This window comes from Rhea americana, unplaced genomic scaffold (assembly GCF_003343005.1).
Source record: "Rhea americana isolate MKP2758 unplaced genomic scaffold, rheAme1 scaffold_389, whole genome shotgun sequence".
NCBI lineage: Eukaryota > Metazoa > Chordata > Aves > Rheiformes > Rheidae > Rhea > Rhea americana.
This window is the reverse complement of record NW_028186522.1, coordinates 389544-400139: the sequence shown is the minus strand read 5'-3', so window position 1 is coordinate 400139 and position 10596 is coordinate 389544. Positions and strand designations below refer to the sequence as shown.

At 44.9% G+C, this 10596-nt stretch overlaps 1 protein-coding gene across 3 annotated transcripts; it reads left to right on the top strand.

Annotated features, from left to right (window-relative positions):
- The first annotated feature begins 86 nt into the window (after positions 1-86).
- On the top strand, positions 87-10462 carry KCTD10 (potassium channel tetramerization domain containing 10). Of its 3 annotated transcripts, none has more exons than XM_085313503.1 (7): positions 87-177; positions 1950-2163; positions 6797-6966; positions 7661-7747; positions 8442-8494; positions 9234-9429; positions 10041-10462. In XM_085313503.1, the coding sequence occupies exons 1-7, from the start codon at positions 175-177 to the stop codon at positions 10257-10259; spliced, it is 942 nt and encodes a 313-aa protein (XP_085169629.1). In that variant the 5' UTR covers positions 87-174; the 3' UTR covers positions 10260-10462. The 3 variants fall into 3 exon arrangements, with proteins under 3 accessions (XP_085169629.1, XP_085169628.1, XP_085169630.1); XM_085313502.1 differs by having other exon boundaries at positions 7658-7747; XM_085313504.1 differs by lacking the exon at positions 87-177 and adding an exon at positions 943-1193 and having other exon boundaries at positions 7658-7747.
- The last annotated feature ends 134 nt before the right edge of the window (positions 10463-10596 follow it).

The following is a 10596-nucleotide window of genomic DNA, read 5'->3' as shown; positions in this document are numbered from 1 at the left end:
AACGCGGGATCGCGCGGCGCCGGCGAGAGCGAGCGGGGACATCGGAAGGGTTTCGGGGGAGCACCGGGGAGGGGGCGGCGGAGGCGGGCCGGAAGTGACGTACAGGGGGGCTGGAAGCTCCCCCCCTCCCCGGCGCTTCCGCTCGGTCGGCCGTGGGGCTCCGCAGGGCTTTTCATGGTGAGGCGGCGGCGGCGGCGGGGGCCCGCGGGGGAGCCGGGGGGGCCCGCGGAGCCGCGCGGCTAGGCTAGGCCCGGGGCCGGGGGGCGCGGAAGCCCGCTGCCCGCGGTGTGAGGGCGCTGGCTCTAGGGCGTGGTGGGGCCGGGGGGGGGGATCTGGGCCCTGGGGGCGCGGGTGGTGGGAGGCAGGGCAGGCTGCGGGGTCTGGGGCGAGCCAGGCCCCGGGCATGGGGCGCTTAGAGCGTGGCGGGGTGTACCGGGTTTCAGGGGGTCCGGCTCCCCGAGGCTGGAGCCCCCCGGGTCTGATTTTKGGGTGTTCTGGGTGTTTGCGGGGAGAATCCTGCCCCCCTTCCTCCCCAGTTGTGCTTTGGGAGTGCTGGCACGTTGCTCAGTGGTGGGGCGGTTCTGGGAGAGCAGCTCTGGGGCTCCCCGGGGGATGAGGCCACACAGGTGATGAGGTGCTGGGCTGGTCCTGGTGATTCGCATCACGCTGCAGCTCAGGTGCCTCTCTGGGGCCCAGTGCAGCCCGTGGCTGAGCGGTGAGGGCGTTCAGCTGCCTGCTGGCAGCTGGAGCCTGGGGCTGGGGCTGWCACCTGTGTGCTCCCGGCAGCCCTGGGCAGGCTCTGTGGTTGGAGTAACATCCCCTGTGGCCACCTCTGCCCATCCCGCTTTCTCACTCCTTGAAACGCAGTATCGGCGTGTAMCTACAGCTCTGTTCAGATTTGCTGTAATAGTTTGGCTTTCGGTGACAGCAGATCAAAGATCGTTTGACACAGTAATCAGCCAGTGTACTCTGAAAGTTGTAGAYGTGGATCTCCTTGAGACGGCTGGGCTTTAATCTTCACATCCTGTCATGTTCTGTGACAACACAGTTAACCACAAAGGAGCCTTCTGATGGAGGATTGATCATTTGCGGTTCCCAGAGCGTTCACACTGCTGGACTGATTTGTTCTCTCTACAAATGTGTGACCTTGTTAGCTGACTTGAATCAACTCTGTCTCAGGGCTCCAAGCAGAGGTAGTGAGCGATGCTGGACATCAGGTTTTGGTGCGCTGAGAAATCTGGAAGTGCGGGAAAGAGAGCAGGAAGGTCCCATATGCCTTTGGCAGAGCCACATTTGCTCTAAGAAAAAGCTTTTCAAGAAAATCCATAGATAGTTTATGTTTAAACACACAGAAAGTTTCTTGAATCATTTGCCTTCTGTATTAGGGAATTGCCCAGTGACATGCCAGATTACAGATGAAGTAAGAATGTAGGCTTTATAAGCTCTGAAAGAGGCAAACACAGCTTCTCTTTTATCTGACGTGGGAAAGTCCTGATTTTCACAGTGTAAAATATTGCCCAGCATTCTCAAAGTTCCTCACYGACCGAGTTAATATACATTCTTTAGCTGGTTTGTCTCACCATCAAAAAGAAGACAAAGTAAAATGACGAAAACAGTTGAGAATTTTTCAGAGAAGGAGAGAGGAAGTGAGGCTGTTAATCCCAAGCAGGGGAGGCCAAACAGGGCACTGTGTGGATGTGTTCAGATCTGCTGAAACCACTGTAGCTAGCTGTGCTGGATGCTGGACAAGGCGTTTGACTTAGTTTTCTCCATCAGGAGAATGGAGATGTTTCATGTATTGACACTAAAGCTCACAAAGTTGTGAGCTCCTTCCAGGAGCTGAAGAAGAACACAGTGCTATTACTTGTGTGTAAAATAATCTGAGAAGTTAACATGAAGTTTAGCGTCATGTAGTGGTACCAGTCTAACTGGTGGTTCCTTGTTTGCAGGAAGAGATGTCAGGAGAAAGCGTGGTGAGCTCGGCGGTGCCAGCGGCTGCGACTCGCACCACTTCTTTCAAAGGGACCAGTCCAAGCTCCAAGTATGTGAAGCTGAACATAGGTGGTGCTCTCTACTACACCACCATGCAGACCCTAACCAAGCAGGACACCATGCTCAAGGCCATGTTTAGTGGCCGGATGGAGGTCCTCACTGACAGTGAAGGTAAGGGGTGCTCCCTGCGTTCCTCGCACCGACTTGCCTTCATCTGCAAGGATGTGAGGTTGGGAATGGGTTGGAGAAAAATCTGAGGAATAAACAGAGGAGGAACACCTGATGGTTGTTCCAGATACTTCTGCATTTTATTACTGTTTCAACTGCTATCTTATACAACTGAGAAACCATGTGGAACAAAAGACACGTATCTTTTGACAAGAGGATAATATGAAATCCACAGGCCCTTGTCAGGGCCAGGCAGAACAGGCTATCTTTTTCTTTTGAAATATTAATTCTAAAATTCTTAAGTTTATGGAAAATGGTTAAGATAATCGTTAAGAAACTATGAGCCAGAATGTGCTTGTTTATTTTGAAGTTCAGAGGGCAGTTCCCTTGTCCTGTTTCCTTAACTGACATGTAAATAGAAAATTTACTTTGAGGACTGTAGGACTTTTTGAGTTAAAAGCTAATCTTTGAAATGTAAATTTGTTTTCTTGTGAGAGTATTGACTGTTGGATTCCCTAAAACAAAAACAGTTGTGAAAATTTGTTATAGGAATTACTGGCAGCTCATGGATCTCTCTAGTTAAAGGTGTCTGGAAAGATAGAATCTACAATATGTCAGATTACCATTTTCTCAAGGAACTGTGCTCAAATACTTTGCTTCCTTATGAAATACATTGACTTTCTCTTCTGCTGTGATTCCTCAAAACRTTAGCTATACTATTAATTTAAACTGCAAAAATGTATTTATATGATGGCTGTTTACAGCTTTGAAAGTAATTTTATMTTGGCATTCTCATATAATGGGAGTGTCACAGACCTTGATTCAAAACACAAGTTTCCATTTATGTGCTGGCATTTTGCCCATAACTGTTAATTGTGAACTTTGTTACATTGTCTTTAACAATAGTTGCTATGCTAATCATCGTAAAGGCCCAAAACACCTTTCTAGCAATTAATCAATTATTTGAAATTACTGTTTGAACTTGCTAAAAGCATAGAAGTTGTACTACTTGGTTGATTCATTGGACCTGGTTTTGAATGCTTTAGCATGTATTCAGCCTGTATTTAGGGGTCATGCAGAACAAATGATGGATTTAGTAGGCTTTTGTGATGAGCTTTCTTTAGCTAGGAGGAAACGAATTTGAAGAAAAAATTGAAAAAAAAATACAACCCAGTTTGCCATCTGAATATTCCTTTTTTATCTAGAACTGTGTATATTTAAGCTGGGGAGGGGGGAGTTTCATTGTTCCATTCTGTTATACGATGGCTTTTGCAAGCTTTCAGCCACTGCGTAGCATTACCCGTAGAGCTGCGGTTTTTTGAACTCCAGATCAAAAGGCCCGTGAGCTACCTGTGAGAGGTCTGTGAAGGTTATGTAGAGAAGCCTGTCTGTGGGTCAAACTGAAAAACTGCTGTCAAATGGGAAACAGCTCCTGCCTTGGGAAGAATGGACAARTGGAAACCTGTGAACTAGTGCACTGAGGGACCTCTCTCCTTGCTGCTAAACTTTGGGCAATTCCAGGGAGACACAACTTTCTCCCATTTCTTCCTGGAACTGCTCTATATTTTACAAAATTTGGTAATTCAATGCTTCCCTGCTCCTTCATTTTGGAACCTAATTGGAAGTTCCAAGTTAGAAACAGTCCCTGCATGGTCTCAGCACTTTCTTTGGGCTTCTTGGGCAGATAGTGTAGGAGTGCTGTTACACTGTGTTCCTAAAGCATGGAATTTACTGCTCTGCTAAGTACAGGTACTTCTGCCTGGAGAGCAGCTGTCAACATTACTGCTAATATGAGGCTAACTGGAATTTAATTCATTAAAATATCATGCTTGAGATGTATGATCACAAGCTTATTTTGCCGTGAATCCCACTATGTCTGCATGTGATTATTCCATTTAGCCAGTTTATGTTTTAATAGGAATTTGACACTTCCTGTGTGTTGTGAGACACTCCCATTGCAGTAGTTCTTGTTTTATCTCCTGCTCCCTGGCATGTTGCTGGAAACTGGGACAATAACATAGCTGTTAAAGGAAACTCTTTTTATCTGAAATTCTTCAAAATGCTGTTAGTTGGTTCCACCCAATATCTGGCACAAAACAAATTGTTTCTAAGGAAGAGCAGCCAAACTTGTGGCGAAACTGGAAAGAGCAAAGTTTCTAAACAATCTGTGGAATGTTTCACACTCAGTTTCCTCCTCTTTGGTTAGATGTATTCTTTTGACCCCAGTGCCATCTCCCAAATTCTTTCTCAACAACTTAACAACTATAACATGCTGCTACTTGGGACTATAGAAGAAATAGCTAGACTTCTCTGKTGGTGGATAGCAGATGATGATTTTCAGCTTAGATGCTGTTTGTGAATTGTAACAAGTCTGCACATTATGAAAATTTTATCTCATTTTAATAGGAAGGTGGAAGGATGCAAATTTTTCGGGTCTCTGAGTCTATTTCCAGACTTCCCTTTCTGTAAAGTGCTTTTTTTCCCCTTTCTCTCCACTGCTCTTAAACAGTTGATCAAGGTCTGTACTTTTTGGTTTGTTGCTAGTAAGACCAGAGCGTTGGGTAATCTTCAGTGCCAGGATAATGCTCTGTTAAGACCTGGCCAGAAAATGTAGTCTGTTTTAGTTGCAGTGTTTGGGCACTGTCCTGTGACTTCTTGCAAAACAGAAGATTAATTTCCTAAAAATCTAATATGTGTGCATATAGTTCAAGGATTATGTATTCCTGCCTCAGTAAATGGATTGCAAATCATTTTTAGAATACTACAGTTAAAAAAAGACTTTAAAAGACAGTAGCTGAAACCCAGTTCTTAGGCTCTGCAGCGCCATAACTAAGTGGCGGCAGGGTCCCTTTCCTGTGAGTCATCTCCTTGGCTGTATATTTAGGCTGTTTGGTTAAAACAGAAGGTTTTTTGAAAGCTGCCTTAGCAGCTACTTGTATTTTGTAATACAGCTCAAAATATTTTYTCCTCCCCCACCTCCACCTGAAAGAGAGCAATTCTGCTTTGGTTTCACCATCTGTAAACATGAAGTTGCAGCAGATTTTTACAGCCTACAGAGGGAATCACAGCAGAGAAGAAAACAAAGGAGTTTGGTGACCATAATTCTGCCCTCCGCTTCCCTACGTGTCTGGGGTGCTCTAATAAACTTTGTCAATGTTTGCATGTGAGGGATTTGGGTGTTCTTGTTTCGTATAGTATCCTGTGCTGCTTCATCTTGTTAAAATGGGAGAGCTTGCTTTAAATACCTCTGCATTGAGAAGTTAGCTTTTTTTCCATGCTCTGGTTGGATAAGTATATTGTGTTCATTCGCTTGTATCAATCTTTTGTTCTTTGATTTTTCTGTCTCTAGTTTCCCTGCCTCCAGCTTTCTAGTTTGTTGTTAGAATCTCTGCAAATTATAAATGTGAACACATATTGTATTTTGTTTAGACGGAAGCGTAATGAGGGAGATGGAAAGCCTGTAGTAAACTGCTGGAGAACATATCACTTCAATGGAACAGCGTGAAAGGGCTGTTAGCTTTCCAAATTTAACCAAATATTCAGATTTTATTAGTATTTCCATTCATGCAGAACGTACAGGGTCTGCTTTAACCTACTTTCCTTATTTGTTCAAAATATGACTCCTTCCCCACAAGCGTTTCCTCACTGCATTCCTGAGTTGCAGCCTGTAAGATTGGCCTTCTGTTCGTTTATGGAAACTTGAGCTTGGACATTGCGTAATATTTTTCATGGTCCAGCTTGATTCAGGCAGCAGACTGGCAGCAAGAGGTGATGGATAGATCCTTTGGTCACCAGCTAACTGCGTAGCATTTTGTTATAGCTCTATTTTCTTTTCTTTCCACTATTCTCAGTAAATAGCAGTGCTGGTGAGCTCCAGGGCAGGGGCTGTACATTACATTCTGCTTATGCATCCTGTTGCATCATGTTTTTTTAGCAGTTTTAGACATTCTGCTAATAACCAGTTCTACCAAATAATGGTCTTTGAGAATATGGAGACTGAAACAGGATTTGCAACCACACTGCTGAAGTCTATTTTCTTCTTCTTTCCAACCTTTTTGCACATCTGCTGGAGATGGTGGATCATAGTGGCTCCCAACACTGTTCAGGTGTAAGACTCCTCAGCTGGTCAAGTCTGGTTTGCTCTAGTGCGGTGTCTTCACGTTAGCTATAAGAAATAGCCATATGTGAATGTAACAGGCCCTGGGATAGAAGACAAGAAAATAATGTGGCAGGGATTCTAGAAGTAGAGGAGGAACTGGTTTGAGAGTGAGAAAAAGTGTTTGTTCCTCTGTTTCAGTTCATCATTTGTGAATAATTAGGGAACTCTGAAAAAACAAATGAGCTTCCTACCTTTCTGCCACATATGCATTTGAAGAAATGCAGATGGCACATTCCCTGTGCAGATACAGCTTTCTGCCAGCTCAAGCAAAAAATCGGGGTTAGTTTGTGTTAGCAGGAACCTGTTGATACAGCAGTCCCAGGCACCTAAAATCCTGAGACACTGCTCTTTGGGACACTCCAGCCTGACACACAGCGCTAATATTTTCCCAGCTGGTTTCTCACTGGGAACTGGAGGAAGCCAAGGTGAAGTGTTTTCCTCCTCTGCTTCTGCTGTATTGTGGTCTTCTTTCCCTAGGCTGGATTCTGATCGACCGCTGTGGGAAACATTTTGGGACRATACTGAACTACCTGCGTGATGGAGCTGTGCCGCTCCCTGAGAGTCGCAGAGAGATAGAAGAGTTGTTGGCTGAAGCCAAGTACTACCTGGTCCAGGGGCTGGTGGACGAGTGCCAGGCAGCCTTGCAGGTAGGTTGCAGAGCTGAGGAGGAGCCCAATTACCCCCAGCACAAGGAAAGGCCAAGATGAGGAACTTGTTCTGGTTGGGAAACAAACCGTGGGCAGAGCTTCACTGTACACAGCAAGATTTTCTGCTGGTTTTCATTGCGTGCCATTTTGAGGCTGGATGGTGGGCAGGAGTTGAAGTACTTCATGTCATTGATATGCTGGAGTTTAGTCACATCCAGAAAATCACATCTAGAAAACCATACCAAGTTATTATCAGCAGGCAGTGCCACCCAGTTACAGTGAAGGAAGAACTCAGTTTCCCTCCACTTGCTGCTGTGCAGGGAACAGAAGTCTGGATCCTCCATGGTGTTCTCTATGATTGTTCAGGGTCTTGTATGGTAAAATGACCCTGGGTTTTTCGTCCTCTGTGCAAACTCTTGTCATTTAAATACAGATATAATATTCAGTCCCTGGGTTTCAGAGAGAACACATATGAGCAGCTTGAACTGTCCCAGGGGGATGCTGCCTGGCAGCTGGAGTGCCAGCCTGGCACAGGACACAGACCAGAAATGGCCTCCGACTGCAGCGTGAGGATGGACACTGAACTTGTGTCACTTGAGCTGTAGCACAGAATATGCAGGACCTTCACAGTTAATATGGATGGTGTCCTAAGGTCTTTTTACATTCAGCTGTTGTTGAATTATTGTTTCAGCAGAACAAAGATGCATATGAACCATTTTGCAAGGTACCAGTGATCACTTCTTCCAAGGAAGAGCAAAAGCTTATAGCCACTTCTAATAAGGTAAGAAAGGTCAGACTGTGCTCTGTCTGGGCTGAATGTTGGCCTCTTGTCCTGAAAGTTGCATGGGACCTTGACCAAATAGTCTTTAGAAGGTTGTCCTTAGTTTTTGATAATGGACTTACCTAAAATGCATGTGCTTTAACTGCTGTAAATGTACAATTTGAAAACCTACAGCAGACTAAACATTTCTGCTGAATTAATAGTCAAATACTGCTCTGGATGGGCCTATCTATGTCTTTCTCCACTTTACATATTAAAATAGAAGGCATAGGCAGTAGCAGGCTGATCAGGCAGATCATCAGGGCTATCAGATCTTTCATTTATTTGTCCACACTCATTAGTAATGACAAATACTTACTTTAGATAAAGTGAATTAATGACTCTTATTCCTGGAAGCCTGCTAGTTGCAGTGGGTGGAGGGGTGGAGGCTGATGATAATGATTAGCCTTGGCAAAAAGACAGAGGGAAGATAAGAATGAATTATGATCTAGTCACAGAAGAGATTAGAAGGGATTGCTGCTCCATTGCCAACTGGTGCATGACAGTTTTGCAACAACAACAACAAAATCCCACTTGGCTTAGGCCTGATGGTGTCACTTCATATTGCAGCTCCTCTACTGTATGGTCTTGGGACTGAGCTGAGATTCCAGCTCTTTCTGCACTGCCTGTAACTGATCTGCTTTGTTTTTTACAGCCAGCAGTGAAGTTGCTATATAACAGAAGCAACAACAAATATTCATATACCAGGTAAAAACTTAAACTAGACTTCTTTGAGGATGTTTATAAACTRAAGTCCATGATAAGCCTTTGCTTTTTCTTCAGTCAGAAGAAATGGCAGATTGGTGCTAGCATGCACCATTTTTTTTCCCAGTTAATTTCAAAATTGAGTCAAAAAGGAGCCTAATGTCATCAATAGAAGTCTAAGTATGTGCTGTTTCTATGACAGAAAGGTTCCTGTAGTGCTTAGGTGCAGCTGGCAGAGGCTGCTGACCGACTGCTGGCCTGCATTCCCCATGGGCTATAGTACATGAGTTGAATACAGGAAGCCTTCCATGGTGCAGTGTTTTCAGTATGTGGTAAAATTATTAGGTCTGGGTTCTTATCCTCTTTTTTGCTAAGTTGGTAGAAAAGTTGTGTGGCATAATGCTGTCACCCTCCAGCTGATGCTAAACTTGAGCAGAAGAAATGATTTAATTTGGGTGATAGGCTTTTGTACACATATGCAATGCCCTCGGACAGTATGCACAGTCCTGTTGATGTCATGTTACTGCTTCTTCGGCAGCAGGGTATCCTGCTTGTACTAGTCACTTGAGTTACCACTGCAGTCCTGGATATCAACTCTAAACCCTACCTTGATAGAGACGCAGTAAGTCAAAGGAAACTGGGCATATGGGCCTCTAAATGCTTACTGTCTGAATCTCCCTTCTYTTCTGTGTGCTGTCTTCATTACCCTTACATGACTGCTGCTCTCCTTGATCTCTCGCAGTAACTCTGATGACAACATGCTGAAGAACATTGAGCTATTCGATAAGCTGTCCTTGAGGTTTAATGGGAGAGTGCTCTTTATAAAAGACGTGATAGGAGATGAGATCTGCTGCTGGTCTTTTTACGGGCAGGGACGGAAGATTGCTGAAGTCTGTTGCACTTCCATTGTTTATGCTACTGAGAAAAAACAGACAAAGGTACAAGTAAAACCCCTGAATGCTCCCAACAGCAGGTCCAGCTGCCGTCAGGCTGGCCTCCTGACATCTGTTTTGTTTTGAACACTCCCTTCATTGTTCAGCATGTCTGTGGAATAATTGATGCCATTCAAAGCAGGAGCAGCTCAGTGGAGCTGATCCTGTGAGTTCGTTAGGCCAGGCACTGTGAGGCTGCAGCAYTTAGCACAGGGCAGTTGTGATATTCCAAAATGCAAGTTCATTCCAACTCTGGTCTTTAGACAAATTTGTGTACTTGACTAAGTCTGGTTTGCATTCCCGTGTAAAAACAGTTTGTAAAGAGCAACGGCATTCTTTCCCCATACCTTCTTACCAGAGAGAACTGTCCAAATCTGCCCTGCAGACAGACCAGTTCAGAGAAAACTGGTTGTTGGGCCTCAGGGTTGAAAGCAGATAAAAGAACAAGAGCTTCTGTGCTAGAAACGATTTGTACAGCCAGAGTGCAATTGGGAAATTAAAAATAAATAGAGAGAGAGGGAGGGAGGGAGGGGTATCAGGAGCAAAAAGTGAGGTATCCTGCTGTCTGCAGCGATTGACAGTAGGTGAGGGTGACCTTATTTCTCTTGGGTGGCCAGGTGGAGTTCCCAGAAGCCCGCATTTACGAGGAGACACTGAACATTCTGCTGTACGAGTCCCAGGACGGGCGAGGACCTGACAATGCGCTCTTAGAAGCCACAGGAGGGGCAGCTGGCCGCTCACATCACTTAGATGAAGATGAGGAGCGAGAGCGCATTGAAAGGGTGCGACGAATTCATATCAAACGTCCAGATGACAGGGCACATCTGCATCAGTGAGCTGAGCGACAGCTGYGGACTGCACAGTCCTGTCTGGAAGGCGCTGCCCTCGCCTGATCCACTGTCTACAGTAAATGACCAGGCAGCTTAACTTCTATTCAGCGAAGTCTGTAAATTATGTTTTGTAACAAACTAGAGTATTTGGAGTATTTAAGTGAAGTAGTTTTAGAACAAGAATAAAAAAGGTTATTGGGCATATGATAGATATTGTAAGGTCCTGTTGAGCATCTGGAGAAATGCCCTGAATTTTTAGCACACTCATCTTTGCTATTGTGTGGCTAGTGAGGAAGAGGGCTGGTTTCCTTCAGCTTTAGTAATTATCCTGCACTTAAAAAAA